A 20,326-nucleotide genomic window follows, 5' to 3' on the forward strand; every position below is an offset into this window, starting at 1 on the left:
TTTTTTTATTTAATTACAATAAGGAATTGTTCAAATTTTTAATGAAATTGTATGGCATTTGTCAGTGACATACCACTGACACTTTTTCAGTAGTACTGTGTGGCAAAACCTTTTTTTGTAAGTCTTGGCTGAGTCTTTATATGATAGTGAAGCTAAGGCCGTTTCCAATTTTTTTATATTTTCTCGTGGTTTTTAGTTCATTGCCATTTTAACAAGGAGGTCTTGAACAATTCCTATTGGTTTTTATATTTTTGTATTTAAAATTTTAATTTTGTGGTTTATTCATTTTTATATATAAAATGTTGTGGTGCTTGTCAGTTATCCCAACGACACTCGAGAAGTGAAGTTAGGTTAATTATACTAAAATATACCAAAATATGATGAAAATACAATACTTTAGTATCAAAATTATAGAAACTACAACAGAGAATAATGGAAAGCAGGATGACCAGAATACATTATGTTAAATACCTAACATAACTCAACCAACTCTATATATCAAATATTTGATTAAAATATACCTGCACAGTAGTTTATTTCACTGAAACTACGCTAACTATTTCCGAATATAGAACGCAGGCTCTCTTTGGGGGAGTTGGAGGGGGGGGGGTGATTCTGAAACATTAGAAAAAATGATATATTTTTAACTTACTAACGGGTGATTAAATCTAAATGAAATTTAATATTTAGAAGGACCTGGTGTTTCAGAGCTCTTATTTTAAATCCCGACTAGATCTGGCGAAATTGGGGTGAGTTGGAGCGAGAACCCGGAAATCTAGGAAAACGATTAAAGTATAGAGATCGGGATGAAACTTGATGGGAAGGATAAGCACATGTCCTAGATACGTTATTGACATAACCAGACTGGATCTGCTCTCTTTGGAGAGTTGGGGGGATTTGCTAGTTCGGGCACTACCAGATAAGCTAGGACGATGAAAGTTGGCAGGCGTATCAGGGACCAGACTAGATTAAATTAGAAATAGTTCCTTCCCCGATTCAACCATATGGGGGGGGGAGCGAGTGAACAACATAGTTGAGAAGAATTTTATTTGCCGATAAAACAAATGATTGTTCTTTTTAAGTATGGCTTGTGGTATAGGGGTATGATTCTCGCTTAGGGTGGGAGAGAAACCGGTTTTACTCAGATAAAGAGCCTGATTGTGGTTGGGATAACTGACAAGTACCAATGCTGTATTAAGCTCCATGTTACTCACAGCCTTCAAAAAATCCTCATTAATTTCATACATTTTGTAAAATAGACTGTTATTAAGCTAAAAAGAAACCTTTCGATAATTTACTTTGATCAGCTATTACTAAGCTTTGCCCTATTTTTTTAATCATCTATTTTGTTACATCTTAGCTACATGCCCAAAGAACATGTTTTTGACGTTTTGTGATCGATTCGAAGTTCGTAAATTGAACAGGAAGAGACTTATCTGAGCTTTGAACTGGAAAGAGACGGGAAAGCCATTAAATGAAAAAGTCCGGAGTCTCGAATTTATTTGAAAGCTTAAGTCAATGAAATTGAAGAGTTGTTTATCTTACTTGAGCTTAGTATACAAAAACAGTTGGGGCTAGGTCAAAGAAAAAAAAGAGAGATTATTATCCTATAGTCCTACAAGTCTTATATAGTCGGTTTTTAAAAAGGGTTCTTAAATTGCATTGGTTTATTTTTGTGGGATTTTTAAGCTTATCTCATTACTTTTCAAGCATATGCAAAGACAAAATCCAAGTAACCTCGTAAATTAAGTATGCGTAAATTATTACCTATGTAAAGTGGGTTGCCCCCTTCCTATCTAAGATCTTGAATGGGTAGAAATAAGTACATTGTATCCCTAGGGAGTGGGCATATTGTTTTTAAATGAAATTTAGACAAAAAATTGACATTTTCACGGAATTTACTTTCGTTATGAAACAAAAATTTCCTTTTTTTTTGGGGGGGGGGAAGGATTCTTGCTAGCTCTCCTATGTACAAATTGACTATATTTTGTTTTCTTTCCCTGGTCTCATTGAATTTTTTCAAAACAATCACTTGTCGCATCCCATTCCTCATGTTTGTTTTTCTTCCTTCCTTGTTTTCCCACAGTTTGATTCTGCGATGATTGACAACCAAAGAAATGGACTCCGAGAATGTATTGATACTAGATAAAGCATAATGATTAGTTTCTGTAAATACTCTGAAGCGGATAGGAAGTGAACATAAATACACCAAATTCAAGTGAGGAAATACTAGCAGTTCCAGCTTTAATAGGTTGAAAAGATCAAACCGTAATACCATCAAGACCGTTTCCAGGATTTTTGTTCAGAGGATGGGGGGGGGCAAAAAGCTCTAAAAACGCATCGAAAAATTTGTTTATACGCATTTTTATTACGTTTTATGAGTCAGGAAGAATTCGGGGGCAGGGGGGCTTAAACCCTCTAGTCCCCCTCTGGACATGGTCTTGGTGGGAATCAAAACAAAACACAGAAGAGGATATCTTAGGCTATTTTTTTTAAACCGTTTGAAGTAGTTATAGGGGGAGAGTTCGCCTGTGCATGCCTTTTAGCATTTTTTAAGTCTATAATAGCTTCTACAAAGTATATGCCATGACTTTATTTAAAATTATTTTATTCTGGGTAGATGACATTATAGAACAAGCATCTTCTTGTGGTTTTGTTTATAATTAGTTACCAATTGTTGATCTTATGCGAAATAGTGAAGGTCTCATCTTTGTTTGTAAACTTTGTTTTTTTTATGGGAATACAATAAATATGTTTGGTAGTTCTAATCTACACGATCGGTATTTGATTTTGATTGTATTTAGGTAAATTTAGAGTAGTTTCAATTACTGACCTAGGAATAAGAGGAACTCACAATTCAATTCCTTTTTTCTGCTCTTTCTGGATATAACAATTGTACAAATTCAATTTAAGCCCTTTACAGACCCTAAAGTTAATACCTTTTTGTCTTATTCTAGGTACGGCTTATATACCTTTGTTTAGGGTCACTCTTGTTTAAACCGGTTTAGGCTTTACGTAAATTGAATCTGACTTTGACGAAATCGAGAACCAGAAAACGCATGGTAAATATATATTTCGGGCTATATATTTGCAATTGCACTTGAGAGGGGTGTGTGTGTAAAGTATAGTGAAGCTGCGTTGGAATGTATTAGATACAATATTCTCCATTTGATGATTTAAGTTTGTTGTTTCTAACACTTTTATTAGGCTGAGATGGTTAGAGCACGTTCTGCGGATGAAGGTTGACAGATTGCTGAAGAATGTCATTTTTGGCCAACCGTCTAGGGCTAAACGAAAAGCAGGTCATCCTCGTCTGGGGTGGGAAGATGTCATAAAGAAAGATTTAAAGAAAATGTGAACTTCTTGGGAGGGTTAAAGAGCTTTGAATATGTTGGGATGGAGGAGGAGCATGCGTTGCTGTGTTGGCCTTAGGCGGCTTCGAACTGCGGTGAGTTGTTAGCAGTAGTAGTAGTAGTAGTAGTAGTAGTTTATATAGTTAAAAATAAGAGAAAAGGTATCATCTTTGAGGGTCCATAATAAGCTTAAAATTGAATTTGTGATTAAAGCAATTATTATATTCAGAAAAAGTATAAAACAGGTTTTGAGTGGTGTAATTTTATTCCTAGGTCAGTAATTTAAACTGCTCCAAATTTACCAATATTTATTCTCATTTGAGCAGTTTAAAAGGTAGAAATTTATTGCCCATTTTTATTTGGCAATTCAGAAAATATGTTGGTACTATTTCCTGTTTTTAAGATTCTTCTCAACTTCCCCCCTCCTTCACAAAAAACAGATATTTCTTGAGCTCATTGAAGAAGATGACAGCAAATAATTAAGGCAAAATTCGAAAAAGGAAAGAAACTTTCCTATTCTCTGACATAATGTGTTTCTTTGACGCTCAATCCTAATGAAATATACCGAAGTAAGATACAAATATTATAATTTAGAAACAAATTTGGGCTATATATTTACACATTATGGGGTTGGAGGTAAAGTATAGCGGGTCTACATACCTATGTTAGGCACAATTATATAAGTACCAAGAAAACTTCCATCTTCTAGAGCAGCATAAGTTATAAGCTTTGTTGTAAGCTTTTAACAATCCATCCAAGACAATCCAAAATCTATGATTGCAATTGGATGGTAGGACTTTTGAGTCCAAGCGAGGTTCTGATTGTCACATTTTGGAATAGAAATCAAAATCAGACCGTGAATATCCAGGATTTATTTTTCTTTCTTTTGGGGGGGGGTACAGAAAAAACTGCAAAATGTATCAACAATTCGTTTAAATGCATGTTTGTTATTTTTTATGAGTCAGACAAAAATTTCAGAAGGGGGTCAAACCCGAACCCCCCCCCCCCCTGAATACGGCCTAGCCATGCATATAAATTGAATTACCGGTGAAATCCTCAATTTGAGAATGCGGATCGTCAATCAGAAAGGCCTCTTTTTGGCACACTTTTGGACTCAATTTCGTCTCCGATTGCGAAATATATCGGCAATTAATGAAACTTGCTTAGTATTGCTCGCCTATTTTTCTATCTTTTTCTAATAAGAAAAAACAACGATTGGGGATCGTAAATCTCTTTTTATCTTCTTTTATAGGTTGTATCCATACGATTCTAGCTTGCACATCGAATCAATGCGTCTTTTGGCATGTTATTTTGGAATAACGTAGCCTGATTTCACTCAAATGTTTGTATAGTTAACAACTAAAAAAAAACTGATTGGCTCTAGTTCCTTTTAACTATGAATACCCTTAAATACGGCCAATTTTTGGGAGGGGGTATAGAAACTTGTTTTTCCGTGATCTAGAACATAAACACTTCTTATTAGTCCCATTGTATCGAAATTCTCCTGTTTTTAGAACATAATTTTGCAATTTGTTTAGATTTGAAAGAGGTTTTTGTCTTGGTTGTGCTAAAAAAAAATTAAGCTTTAGCGAAGCATCAAATTTCGTCAGTGTTGCCACGTTGAACCGCGAAAATGAATATGTAAAACTAATTTACTGAAATAAATAAGTAAAACTAACTAATTGAATTTTGGAACGTTTGGAACATTTTATGGACGTTTGCGTCCCTTGAAAATTCAAAACTTAACAATTTGTTGACTTCTAAAGACAAATACACCTTCAAAGGAAAATACAGGTTCTTAAGCTGTTTGGCCCCATTTGTTTTAGCTAATTTTTTGCTGATTTAACTCTCAAGTTTTTTTTTTTTTTTAATTGGCACTTGCTTCTAAGAAAAACTGTTCAACTGTAATATATGTGTAACTGAAAATATATTTCCTTAGAAGTTGAAGTCCTCATTTTTTCTAATTCTTCAAAATCTAATTTTTTCAAATTCCTAATTTTTCTAAAGGTACTCGAATGATATATGCCCTACCTAATTTCTTCTAATATGTTTCTCTGACACTCAATCCTAATGAAATATACCAAAGTAAGATCAACATCTAATACTTTACAAACGAATTTGGGCTATATATTTGCACATTAGGGGTGTGGGGGTAAAACATAGCGGGTCTGCATCCCTAATGTATTTATTTCAATTATTCTCCATATTATGTAGTATGAATTGTTTTCTAACTCCACGCTGTCCAAAAACTTTAGCCCCCCCCCTTCCCCCCTAATGTGGGTTATATAGCCCATATGTATGCTCAATTGCTGGCAAAATATTTCTAAGTCAGTGTTTGAACAAAATTTTGTGTATGGCAAATCTCTTGCCATTCAAGTTCGTGATACCTCCTAAAAAATAAATAAAAAATAAGCAATTTGAAATTGGCTGATGACTGGCAAAGCAAGAAAATGCAAAATAAAAATTCAGAAGTCTCATTCGTCTAGAGACGGGGCCGGCAGTCAAACTATGGACGTTTACGCTGTACTCAAATTTATGTATAAAATTTTACGCATTTCCTTTTCCAATGTTTTTGTTCTTACTGGAAATCTTCATCAAATTTCTTGATGTATAAAATAATTTTATTGACGCTCTCTATTCTTCTTTCGAATCGGGAGATTATTTGAGATTGCGGGTACTTAACTCGAAAGACTAAATTCGAAAATCTTGTAAGAACAAACATAAGCCTGCATAATTCAAGCATCCACAAAAACAGGTCAGTTTTCTTTAGTATATCTTCACCTTTTTTATTACTATATGGCTCATTTTTCAGTTTTCACTGTCATATTCACACGATTTGGGAAGATTACTCCAAATTTGCCCCCCCCCCCGCCAGGATTTTGACGAAATTACACCACTGACTTTTGGGTGGATCTGGTTGGTATATTAGGGTCTGTTTCTATCAATAGCATTCAATAAGTCATCGATGCCTCGCATGATGAATTCAAAATTTGACACTCAAGACTTTGAATTGAATAGATAATATATTCTATTGCACGATTTTGTAAATAATCATGGCTACAGAATTGGTTAACAATAAGTTTGATTGATTATACTCGTTGAAGAGGAAGTCAAGTGTCAGACGCCCTGGAGTAAGGTGAGGTCATAGTCGATATGGGCTCTGAGCTTTTATTAACTCAGTTGGCATCAACTGTGCAATTGAGTAAGCGCTCATTTTTTTTTTTTCGGAAAAGCTTCAATTTGCATTTGTAATTTTATGCCACCTGAACATGGTAGCAAGAAGTATTAGTAACCTAAATTACATGTTTTAAATTTCTGGTTTTTCAACATCTTAGAGAGGAGGCATTTGCCCTCCCTATGCCCCATCCCCCAATCTGCACTCTCGTTTTTTTTCATTGCAGTCATACATGTACATATATCTAGGATCCTTAACATTCTTATATATGCATGATCATATATAAACTGAAACTAAAAAACGAATTTTGACACAAATTGATCTATCAAAAGAATTTGCCTTTTATGCTGATTTCAAATATATAAATTTCATTAAGTTTCGTCTTACCCTTTAAAAGTTACGAGCCTTAGAACATTTGTCTTATTTTCCAAAAAAAGGGGAAATATCCCATAAAGGTCACAGAATATTAATGAAAATCATACCATGAGATTCTGCGTATCAGAGAACCAACTGTAGAGGTTTCAAGCTCCTATCTGCAAAAATGCAGAATTTTGTATTTGTTTTTTCCAGAAAAAAGATCACGGTTGCGTGTTTATTTGTTTTTTTTTCCCAGGGGTTATCTATCGACCCAGTCGGAAATCAAAAGTTCTGGTGCCCTTTTAAAGTGACCAACAAATTGGGGGTGTAGCTAGCCCCCCGTTTTTATGGCACTTGGTATTAACCAAGTGACATATAGCGATCGCAAATTCTGTCGGTCTGTCTGTCCCGGTTTTGCTACTTTAGGCACTTCCAGGTAAGCTAGGACGATAAAATTTGGCAGCCGTATCAGGAACCAGACCAGATTAAATTAGAAATTGTGGTTTCCCCAATTTGACCATCTGAGGGGGAGAGTGGGGGGACGGTTAAATCGGAAAAATTAGAAAAAAGAGGTATTTTTAACTTACGAACGGGTGATCGGATCTTGATGAAATTTGATGTTGAGAAGCATATCGTGTCTCAGAGCTCTTATTTTAAATCCCGACTGGATCAGGTGACATTGGGGGGAGTTGGGATGGGAAAACCTAAAATCTTCGGAAACGCTTGGAGTGGAGGAATCGGGATGAAACTTGGTGAGAAAAATAAGCACAAGTCATAGATACGTGATTGACATAACAGAAGGATCCAACATCTTTGGGGGAGTTGGGGGGAGGGTTAATTCTGGAAAATTAGAAAAAAATGAGGCATTTTTAACTTATGAAGGAGTGATCGGATCTTATTGAAATTTGATGTTTCGAAGGATGTGTCTCAGAGCTCTTATTTTAAATCCCGACCGCATCCGGTGACATTGGGGGGAGCCTAAAACCTTGGAAAACGCTTAGAGCCGAGGGATCGGTATGAAACTTGGTGGGAAAAATAATCACAAGTGCTAGATACGTCATTGACATAACTGGAACGAATCCTATCTCCTTGGGGGAGCTTTGGGGGAGGGTTAATTCTGAAAAATTAGAAAAATGAGGTATTTGTAACTTGCAAAAAAGTAATCGGATCTTAATGAAATTTGATGTTTGGAAGGAAATCGTGTCTTAGAGCTCTTATTTTAAATCCCAACCGGATCCGGTGACGTTGGGGGGAGTTTGAGGGGAAACCTAAAATTTTGGAAAACGCTTAGAGTGGAGGGATCGGAATGAAACTTGGTGGGAAAAATAAGTACAAGTCCTAGATACGTGATTGACATAACCGGAACGGATTCGCTCTCTTTGGGGGAGTCGGGAGGGGGGGGGGGTTAAGAGCTAATTCTAAAACATTAAAAAAATGAGGTATTTTTAACTTACGAAGAAATGATCAGATCTTTATGAAATTTCATATTTAGAAGGACCTCGTAACTCGGATCTCTTATTTCAAATCCCAATCGGATCCAGTGTCATTGGGGGGACCGGAAATCTTGGAAAACGCTTAAAGCGGAGAGATGAGGATGAAACTTGGTGGAAAGAATAATCACAAGCTCAAGATAAGTGACTGACATAACGGAACGTATCCCGTCTCTTTGGTGGAGTTGGGGGGGGGGGGGTAATTCGGAAAATTTAGAAAAAATGAGGTATTTGTAACTTACCAACGGATGATCAGATCTTAATGAAATTTCATGTTTAGAAGGAACTCGTGCTTTAGAAATCTCATTTTAAATCCCGACCAGATCCAGTGACATTGGGGGGAGTTGTAGGGGGAACTGGAAATCTTGGAAACCGGAAGTCTTGGAAAACGCTTAGAGTGGAGAGATCGGGATGAAACTTGATGGGAAGAATAAGCACAATTTATAGATACGTGATTGACATATTTGGAACGGATCTGTTTTCTTTGGGGGAGCTGCGGGTTGTTAATTTGTAAAAAATAGAAAAATTGAGGTATTATTAACTTACGAGTGGGTGACCGGATCTTAATGAAATTTAACATTTAGAAGGACTTCGTGACTCAGAGCTCTTATTTTTAATCCCGACCGGCATTAAGCCTCTGATTTTCCTTTTAAAGCAATCTAATTTATCCTTAAAATGGCTCTTCCGACCTCGTCACGAGTGGCATATGAGCTCATAGCTCTTGTTTATCCTAAATTGTCCGATCAAAATGAGATAGTCATTTTTTTCAGCATAGTTGAAAGACAGAATAGCTTTGCCTTTTGGATGATCCCGCACAACCCCTGAGGAAAGTTCTTTAAGTTACAAAACTTGCACATTGTTTACTTATAGTATTTTTAATAAGAAGTATGAATACATTTATCGGGTGGGATGGGGAATTTTCTGCTAGTAGGATTTTCCACGGGGATAGTCTATGGGAAGGGAAGTTTCCAGGGAGTGAATTTTTCAGGGGAAGTTTTATACTGGAGGAATTTGCAAGAATTCCATTACAAAATTCGTCTTCTGTCTTGCTTTCTTTTTGCCGACTCGATTTTACGCTTTGAGATGTTAAAGGTTATTTTCGAGGGTAAACTTTCACCTGGATTGAATTGTCTAGAGAATAAATCCGTGGGGAGGAGGAATTTTTCTGTGGAGGTTTCGCCAGATTTCTTGGCATTTTTTTAACAATCAGAAATTAACTATAGAAAAAAACAAGTTTTTTTCAACTGAAAGTAAGGAGCAACATTAAAACTTAAAACGAAGGGATATTATTAAGTATATGGGGGGTTACTCTTCCTCAACATCTCGCTCTTTACGCTAAAATTTGAACTCGGTCCCATTTCTTTAATAAAGAAGCTTGAAACACTATGTTCGTATAATTAGAAGAATAAGAAGCTTTTTTCGAAAGTACTAAAAAATTGATCGTATAGAGCGAAGTGTTGAAGAAGGGCAACCCCTCATATACGTAATAATTTCTATTTGTTTTTAGTTTTATTGTTGCTCCTTACTTTTTGTTAAAAAACTTCTTTTTTTATTTAATAAAAATAAAGGCCGAGTAAAACACAAGTGTTATTTCTTGGAATTTCTTCAAATCCCAGGTGAATAGTGGTAGAAATAGTAGCAATCTGATAAGGATCGCGGGATGCCTAAGAAGGCTGCCTAAAAAAACTTATATAATGATTTTTTCATGCATAAGAAAAATCAATTGGAAAGTTAGCAATTTTTATCATCGCAAAATTGTACTAGGCCAAAAAGTAAGGAACAATAACAACGACTGTGTTGTCTAGCCCATATTGACAAAAATCTTCATGAAGAATATATACTAAACGTGTCTATTCCCAGAATTTTCTCTATGAAAAAAAATTTAAAAGAATGGATAAAATAGGTAATAAATAAGTAAAAATACATACTAAATAAAATACGGAAATAATAAATCGCTGATCTATTAATTTTTAGAATTTATGACAAAGGCACACTAACCATAAGAATTCCAAGAATTTTTCTATGAAAAAGTTAAAAACGGATGAAATAAGTAATAAAACAATAACTAAGTAATAAATAAGTAATAAATACATGTAAGTAATAAAACTTTTGCTTGCAGAAGCACTGGCTTGCCACATCAAACAGTTCGTGGTAACGAACTGTAGTAAGGAGCGACCCGGCTCAATAGTAACCAAAACTCTAAAAAATGGAATATTGGTACCAATAGCTACATCGAAAGAATCGCATTTTAATGCTGATTTTAAATATATAAGTTTCATCAAGTTTAGTCTTACCCATCAAAAGTTACGAGCCTGAGAAAATTTGTGTTATTTTAGAAAATAGGGAGAAACAGCCCCTAAAAGTCATAGAATCTTAACGAAAATCACACCATCAGATTCAGCGTATCAGAGAACCCTACTGTAGAAGTTTCAAGCTCCTATCTACAAAAATGTGGAATTTTTAATTTTTTGCCAGAAGGCAGATCACGGATGCGTGTTTATTTGTTTGTTTGTTTTTGTTTTTTTTTTCCCAGGGGTGATCATATCGACCCAGTTGTCTTAGAATGTTGCGAGAGGGCTCATTCTAACGGAAATGAAAAGTTCTAGTGACCTTTTTAAGTGATCAAAAAATTGGAGGGCACCTAGGCCCCCTCCCACGCTAATTATTTTCCCAAAGTCAACGAATCAAAATTCAGAGATAGCCATTTTATTCAGCGTAGTCGAAAAACCTTATAACTATGTCTTTGGGGACGTCTTACTCCCCCACAGTCCCCGTGGAAGGGGTTACAAGTTCAAAACTTTGACCAGTGCTTACATATAGTAATTGTTATTGGGAAGTGTACAGGCGTTTTCAGGAGTATTTTTTGGTTGGAGGCAGGGGTTGAGAAGAGGGGGATATGCTGGGGGAACTTTCCATCGAGGAATTTGTCATGGGGGAAGAAAATTTCCATGAAGGGAGCGCCGGATTTACTAGCATTACTTAAAAAAAAACAATGAAAAATAAATATGAAAAAGTTTTTTTTCCAGCTGGAAGTAAGCAGCATTAAAACTTAAAACGAACAGAAATTATTACCCATATGAGGGGCTCACCTCCTCCTAATACCTCGCTCTTTACGCTAAAGTATTTTTAGTAATTTCAACTATTTATTCTGCGGCTTTTGTGATTCAGGGGTCGTTCTTAATGAATTGGGACAAAATTTAAGCTTTAGTGTAAAGAGCAAGGTACTGACGAGGGGGCGAACCCCCTCATATATGTAATACAAACATGAGAATACAAAAGTTCTTTACGTAAGCTAATTTATAAGTTACGTATATCTTTTACTTATAAAAAGATTCGTAAAAAATTAAAAGTTCTAGTTGCCTTTTTAATTAACCGAAAATCGGAGGGCAACTAGGCTTCCTCCCCGCTCTTTTTTCTCAAAATCATTCGATCAAAATTATGAGAAAGCCATTTAGCCAAAAAAAAAATAAATATACAAATTTCGTTTTAATTATTCCTCTGCGGAGAGCCAAAATCAAAACATGCATTGATTCAAAAACGTTCAGAAATTAAATAAAAAAAAAACAAGTTTTTTAAATGAAAGTAAGGAGCGACATTAAAACTTAAAACGAACAGAAGTTACTCCGTATAATTGGAAATAAGGATAATTGGAACTCCGTAAATTGGAATTAAGGCTGTCAGAGCTTGTGAAAAAATTATTTATGGAAATGAATCTTATCTAAAGTGCTGGGTTAGAAGGGTCTAAAATCCAGGCAATTCATTTAAAAAAGAAGATTGGAAGGAAAGAGAAAAACATTTAGTCTCAGGGATTCTGAGGGGTTACCCAATTTGAAGCCTTTCCCTCATACATTTTGTCCGACTCGCACAAAAGTAGCAAAACCAGATACAAATAAATTTGTTGGGGCTTATAAAAATCTTTTTGTTCTCCCCCCGGCTTGACGAGAATCCTGGATATGACCCTATTTAGTCTACAAAGTCAATATTTATTTCGATTGTTTATCGATCTTTCATTTATAATCTTTGGGCTATGTTCTGGATTTGAAATTTCATGGATTCTAGATTAATGCTTGCCATCACAAAGACTATTCAAGTTACTATAAAAGATTCTATGACTTTTAAGGGGTGTTTTCCCCTATTTTCCAAAATAAGGCAAATTATCTCAGGCTTGTAAATTTTGATAGTTAAGATTAAATTTGATAAAACTTACATTTTTAAAATCAACATAAAAATCTGATTCTTTTGAGAATTCCGTTTTTTAGAGTTTTGTTTACTGTTAAGCCGGGTCGCTCCTTACTACAGTTCGTTACCACGAACTGTTTGATGAAAATAGGACCCAACCATAGTAGTGCACTTCAATTAGGGCAGTTTTTGGGCTAACCAAGCTAGGCTGTATCCAGGGGGTTAGGGGGTTTGACTCCCATTTTAATGTTTGTTCGACGCGTGAAAACGTAAAAAAAGGCATAAAACACATTTTTTGGTGTGTTTTTTTCTAGTTTTTTTTACCCCCCCCCCCCCCGAGAAAAATACACAACCCGAACAAAAATCCTGGATTCGAATTTGTAACCAATCCTTTTTGGTCGTGTAGAACCATTGTTTCTGCGCTTCTTGTTCCTCGTTAACCATCGTTGTCGTGGTAACCGCCGCGCTGGTTTTAGCTTTAGTCGGACAAGTGGTTCTGGGAAATCTGGAACAATTCGTGGCACTTTTCTTTGTTTTGGTCAGTATCATATTCATCTACGTAAGCAAAAAAAAAATCTCTGAAAAAAACAAGTTTAATATTTGAGTTTTAATAGCCAAACTAACGAATACAAGTATTCTGCGATAAATTTAGCTAATGAATCAACTAGTCTTAAGCTCTTTCAGATTTCGGTGTTTTGACGCAAAAACACGCACCTGAACCTTTTAAAAGTTTACACGAAAGCGAAAATAAGGTTTCTAAAGATGTTGGCACCGCTGCTTTTTCGGAGAACTTTCAAATCCAGAGATTGAAAAATTGGTTTGCTCTCCGCTTCAAGCTTGTGAACCAGAAGTCATTTCATTCTTGACCAGTATTTTTGACCAGTGTTTTACCAGACTGTTTTTGACTGAATCTTTGGTCAGCGCGAAAATAGGCCCTCAGGGTTGCCAATCCGCTGTGTAACTGACTGAAGCTAACCACAGCAGCTCTCAAAATGAGTCTGCTAGTTTTTCGAAGTTTTGTTTTGTTAGAAAGACCTACTTCGGATGCGAGGTTCACCATGGGTGCCGAACATTGTCAGAATATTTCAGAGCCCCCTCGAAACATTAAAATATTATTTTTATTAACAAAATAATTCTTATCATGGGAATTACTAACTATTCAAGCTTTTTGTCATATTAATAATCGTACTTTATAGATGCTCGTAATTGGTAAGCCACTACACATCCAAAGTAAGTCACAAGGTAATTCACTCACATCCAATCACTGACATCACTGACAATCTCATGACATACGGCCAGTAACTGAGTATTTATCCTTTTTACAATCAGAGTCAGTAGGTTTACCGCACAAGATTACTATACTTTTTTCTTTTTGTTTTATTTATCTGTAAAACATGAACAGACTCCCTTCATTTTTGGAAATTTCAAATCTTAGAATCTGAATAAAATTGGCTGCACATGCAACATTTATGTAAGGTTTGAGAGCATATGAATAAGTTAAGTGCAAAATTCTTAAGTGTTTTTCTGTTGAAATTTTTATCGTTATAATTTATATTTTTAAACTCGGGAACTTCCGCATTGAAGTCTAGCCATATTCTTTTTACTATCTATGAAACACTGTTGTAAGCTATTATTGGATTCTATTGGCTCAAACGGCGAAAACCACTAGCTTTTTTTAGGCTAAAATATCCTTTTTTTTCTCCTTACTGGCCTAATTTTTTTTAAATTTCTTAAGCTCGAATTTTAATAGCTTGATTGGTATAAACTAGCCTGGCTTGGCAGCTATGCTTGCAAATGGGCTGGCAAAACTTTCGCTACAGTGTAGTTGATGTAGGAACAGGGGCTTCATCTAGGGGGAGATGGGGCAGTTACCCCCCAATAAAGTGGATAAAAAATATTATATAGTCCATGCCCCTTGACTATCCGAATACGGACCCCTCTTGCCCCCCTCCAATAAAAGTGCTGGAGATTCGCCCCTGTTAGGAAAATACTCACTAATAAGATAATCAGCTGAATGATTATATTATTTGGTTTTAAGATCTTCGTTTTATTATTTTGTTATTATTATTATTATTTATGTTACTGTTCCAAGATTATTATTTTTAGGATTTCCAAGACCGTGGGTATTTAATGTTTTTTATAGATAATGTTTAAGCATCAGCTGCTAAACTTTATTTGGATAAAGCTTCTTTTTTTACAGGATGGTATTGGAAGAAATGTGATTGGAACAGCTTTTTTTAGTGATTTTTTGAAGCCTCACAACAATATTGAGTGAAGTTGAGCCTTGTTTCTTTTTTTTTCATCTCCTATTTTATGAAAAAGTGTTTAGCCAAGCAAACATTTGCTTCTCGTAGTTGATATATTTTTTTAAGGTGATTAAAACCCTTATCAAGTTAGAAAAAAGTTAAGCTAGCAATATTTATGTAAAAAAAAGAAAATAAATGAAAGAGTGACGTTAAAGCTCAAAATTATCTAAAATTAGCTAACGTTTCACTTATACTTTATTAAAAACATGATAAAGATTTATGATAAACCGAAACTTTAGCGCAAAGAACGGGCAGTGGTAGCTTATTTATTCTTATTTACTGGGTTTTATTTTTAATAATTTTTTTGGTTGATAGCTATGGAAGAATTAGGGGTTTTTTCGAAAGAGTGTTTATCTACCATGCTAAGCTACCACAGGCGGTGGTAGCATATACTCTTATTTATTGGGTTTTATTTTTTTTTTTTGGGAGGGGGGGTTAATAGCTATGGTAGTATTGGGGGCTTTTCGAAAGAGTGTTTAGCTGAACTACCACAGACGGTGGTAGTTTATACTTTTATTTGTTGTTTTTTTATAGCTACTGGTAGTATTAGGGGTTTTTCGAAAGAGTGTTTAGCTACCATGCTAAGCTACCATAGGCAGTGGTATATATATATATATATATATATATATATATATATATATATATATATATATATATATATATAATATATATATATATATATATATATATATATATATATATATATATATATATATATATATATATATATATATATATATATATATATATATATTTATATATTATATATATATATATATATATATATATATATTATCCCGAGCATACTCAAGAATTGAAGTTAGATAAATCGTAACAAAATATACTTAAATATAATGGAAATACAACAGTTTAGTTACAGAATGAGGGAAATTACAACAAAGAATTATGGAAAGTAGGCTGCCCAGAACGAATTATATTAAATACCTAACCACCTATAAATATCAAATATTTAATTTAAAAAAAAACCTGCATCGTAGTTTATTTAACGAAAGAGTAAGCTAATTATAACCGAATACGAGAGAAAAACGGGTTTTGCCCCGATCAAACAAAGCAAACTTCTAGAGTGTGTTCGGGATAATACACAAGTTTAATATATATATATATATATATATAAGTTTATATATATATATATATATATATATATTATAATATATATATATATATATATATATATATATATATATATATATATATATATATAAATATATATATATATATATATATATATATATATATATAATATATATATATATATATATATTTATATATATATATATATATATATATATATAATATATATATATATATATATATATATATATATATATATATATATATATATATATATATATATATATATATATATATATATATATAAAGGATAAAGATCCTCCAGAGCCATTGCTGGCGCATAGGGCGTCGAATCGACGTTTCAGTTGCTGGGTGTTTTTTACAGGGACAAGTAACAAGCTTGTCACCCAACCTTGCTGCAGCGGGGATCGAACCCTGAGCCCCATATTCCCAAGGAAGAACATCAATCCACTGTGCTACAACAGGTTATATATATTATATATTATATATATATATATATATATATATATATATATATTAATTTTTTATTGAAATTTCGTTCTTCAGAGTTTCAGCATGTATTGATATGGTTTTTACCTAGTGTTGAATACCATGAACAGCTTGATAAACGGTGTATTCATTTTTAGTTCAATACAATTCCATCACTAACCTTATGGTGAATTAGTGTCAATATATTAAACGATCTTCCAATCGTTTACTATATCGTTACCATACGATTACTATAACTATACTATTACTATAACTATAACTATACTATAACTATTACTATAACTATTATCGATTACCATGCGATTACTATAACTTCCAGCAGCATGTCGTTAGCAGGGACATCATTTCACTTTTTCATTGATGGCACTAGTGCATAATACTTTTTAAATCACTGTTTATGATATGTGGCACGTGGTCACAAACCTGCCGAGGAATCTTTCTTGCATTTTATTTTTATCATTTATGACTTTCCACCCTATTGATAAACCCCAAATTGAAATTTTTTATTAGAAATTTCTAAATTATTTATCATGATTAAGCAGGTGATACGCCCCTTCTCCCCTGACAAACTCAAGATAAAAAAAACGAATTGAAAATAAACTTGGTTTTGCTATTCCCAACGATAATTGAAATTTGAATAGCAATTTTGTAATGTAGGAGAATTAATGGAAATAAATTCAAAGAAATTTCAAACAGTTCGTGACAGCGAACTGTAGTAAGGAGCGACCCGGCTCAAAAGTAACCAAAACTCTAAAAAACGGATTTTGCTAGCAATAGCTACATCAAAAGAATCGCATTTTAATGCTGATTTTAAATATATAAGTTTAATCAAGTTTAGTCTTACCCATCAAAAGTTATGAGCCTAAGAAAATTTGCCTTATTTTAGAAAATAGGGGGAAACACCCCCAAAAGTTACCCCGTAAAGTTAGCTCTTTACGCTAAAATTTTTTACTTTTTTAAAAGTAGAGTTGAGAGAAAGAGTCAAACTTTAGCGTAAAGAGCGGGGCGTTGAGGACAGACCAGCCCCTTTCATATCCAAAATAATTTCTGTTCATTTTAAGTTTTAATGTCGCTCCTTACTTTCAGTTAAAAAAACTTGTTTTTTTTATTTAATTCTTACAAAAATTTGTTTTCTATTCATGGAAAATGAAATTTCAACAACAGCAAATACATAAATCTTATGAATATTATATTAATCAGATTAATCAGATCTTATTAATAAGATATATATATATATATATATATATATATATATATATATATATATATATATATATATATATATATATATATATATATATATATATATATATATATAAATATATATATATATATATATATATATATATATATATATATATATATATAATATATATATAAATATATATATATATATATATATATATATATATATATATATATATATATATAACATTAATGCTATAATATTATATTAATTATTATAATATTATATATCTAATTAATATAAGGGTAAAGGTATAAGAAAACAATACTACAACTATCTTAATTGGGCCGTTTTTATGGCACTTAGTATTAACCAAGTGACATATAGCGATCGGAGATTCTGTCGGTCTGTCCCGTTTTTGCTACTTTAGGCACTTCCAGGTAAGCTAGGACGATGAAATTTGGCCGGCGTATCAGGGACCGAACCAGATCAAATTGGAAATAGTCATTTTTCTGATTTGACCATCTGGGGGGAGTGGGGGGACGGTTAAGTATTTTTAACGTACGAACGGGGGGTTACGCGGTTTTAATGAAATTTAATGTTTGGAAGGATATCGTGTCTCAGAGCTCTTATTTTAAATCCCGACCAGATCCGATTACATTGGGGGGAGTTGGAGGGGGAAACCTAAAATCTTGGAAAACGCTTAGAGTGGAGGGATCGGGATGAAACTTGGTGGGGAAAATAAGCAGAAGTCCTAGATACGTGATTGACATAACCGAAACGGATCTGTTCTGTTTGGGGGAGTCGGGGGGAGGGTTAATTCTGAAAAATAAGAAAAAATGACATATTTCTAACTTAGGAAGTAGTGATCGGATCTTCATGGAACTTAAAATTTAGAAGGATCTCGTAACTCAGACCTCTTATTTTAAATCCCGACCGCATCCAGCGTCATTGGAGGGGGGTCTTTGGGGGGGGGCGGAAATCTCGGAAAATACTTAAAGTGGAGAGATCAGGATGAAACTGGGTGGGAAGAATAAAAACAAGTCAAAGATGCGTAACTGACATAAACAGGCTGGATCTGCTCTCTTTGGTGGAGTTGGGGGGGGGGAATAATTCGGAAAAATTAGAAAAATGAGGTATTTGTAACTTACGAACGGGTGATCATACCTTAATGAAATTTGATGTTTTGAAGGATATTGTGCCTTAGAGCTCTTATTTTAAATTCCAGTCAGATTCTGTAACACTGGGGGAAGTTGGAGGGGGAAACCGGAATTCTTGGAAAACGCTTAGAGTGGAGAGATCGGGATGAAACTTGATGGGAAGAATAAGCACAAGCTCTAGATACGTGATTGACATAATTGGAACGGATCCGTTCTCTTTGGAGGGCTTGGGAGTGTTAATTTGGAAATTTTAGAAAATTCTAGGTATTTTTAACCTAAGAACGGGTGACCGAATCTTAATGGAATTTGATATTTAGAAGGAACTCATCACTCAGAGCTCTTATTTCAAATCCCGACCAGATCTGTTGACATTGAGGGAGTTGGAGGGGAAAATCGGAAATCTTGGAAAACGCTTAGAGTGAAGGAATCGGGATGAAGCTTGGTCGGTAGGATAAGGAAATGTCGTAGATACGTGATTGACGTAACCGTACTGGATTCATTCTCTTTGGGGGAGTTAGGGGGTGGGGTTCAGTGCTTTGGTGAGTTTGGTTCTTCTGGATGTGTTAGGAAGATGGAAATTGGTAGGCGTGTCAGAGAGCTGCACAAATTGACTTGATAAAGTCATTTTCCCGATTCGACCATCTGGGGGGCTGAAGGGATAGGAAAAATTAGAAAAAATTAGAAAAAATGAGGTATTTTTAAGTTACGAGTGGGTGATCGGATCTTAATGAATTTTGATATTTAGAAGGACATCGTTACTCAGAGCTCTTATTTTAAATCTCGACCGGCATTAAGCCTCTGATTTTCCTTTTAAATCAATCTATTGATTCTTAGAATTTTGCTAGAGCTCATACCATATGAGCTCTTGGCTCTTGGCTCTTCCGGCCTCGTCACAAGCGCCATATGAGCTTTTATCTCTTGTTTAACGTCATATTTTCTCTGGATTCAATTGTCTTTAATAATTTTCCGCACTTAGGATATAACTTGAAAAGGGTTTGATTATCATGTAATTCAAACATAATAACTTACTCTCATGAAGGGGTAAATTAGTGATTTCTCGGGCTTGGAGACATATCCTCAATTTTTTATTTCAACTCCCACAAACTAATTAGAAGAAGCCGTAAATTGCTATATTCCTCCGTCAAACTTTCTTCCAGTCGTTAAAGCACCAAACGGTACTGTTTAATACCGATAATCAGTATATACCTTTATATATAACTAAAGTATAGAACTGTTACAGTATATAACTTTTTGAATTTCAAAATCAGTACCATAAAGTACCAAAGGTACCAAAACAATGTACCAATAAAATCAGAACATTTTTTGCCCAGTAGAACCATTAAGTCTATTCATACCTGAAAACTACAATTTTCTAAGATTTGGATTATTTTAAATTATGAAGTTTTTAGCGAAGTACCATATTTTTGTCATTGTTTTCAAATTGACAGTGAAAATACATAAGTTATACTAATTGATTAATTTTTACAATGGTTTTCGTCTATAAAGATTCAAACGTTG

The 20,326-nt window shown here is 34.1% G+C and overlaps 1 protein-coding gene across 3 annotated transcripts in view; it reads left to right on the forward strand.

The window, feature by feature from the left end:
* The window catches only part of LOC136036461 (uncharacterized), a 118,659-nt gene that overhangs the window by 89,352 nt on the left and 8,981 nt on the right, over positions 1-20,326 (forward strand). Inside the window, exon 5 of one of the 3 annotated variants that reach the window (XM_065718705.1) lies at positions 14,755-14,844. The exons of the other annotated variants lie outside the window; for them this stretch is intronic. Coding sequence (XP_065574777.1) covers positions 14,755-14,829 — 75 coding nt within the window. The 3' untranslated portion in view covers positions 14,830-14,844. Of the gene's footprint in view, positions 1-14,754; positions 14,845-20,326 lie in introns of those variants that run through there. 3 annotated transcript variants of the gene reach the window in all.

Source organism: Artemia franciscana, chromosome 15 (assembly GCF_032884065.1).
Source record: "Artemia franciscana chromosome 15, ASM3288406v1, whole genome shotgun sequence".
In the NCBI taxonomy this organism is placed as follows: domain Eukaryota; kingdom Metazoa; phylum Arthropoda; class Branchiopoda; order Anostraca; family Artemiidae; genus Artemia; species Artemia franciscana.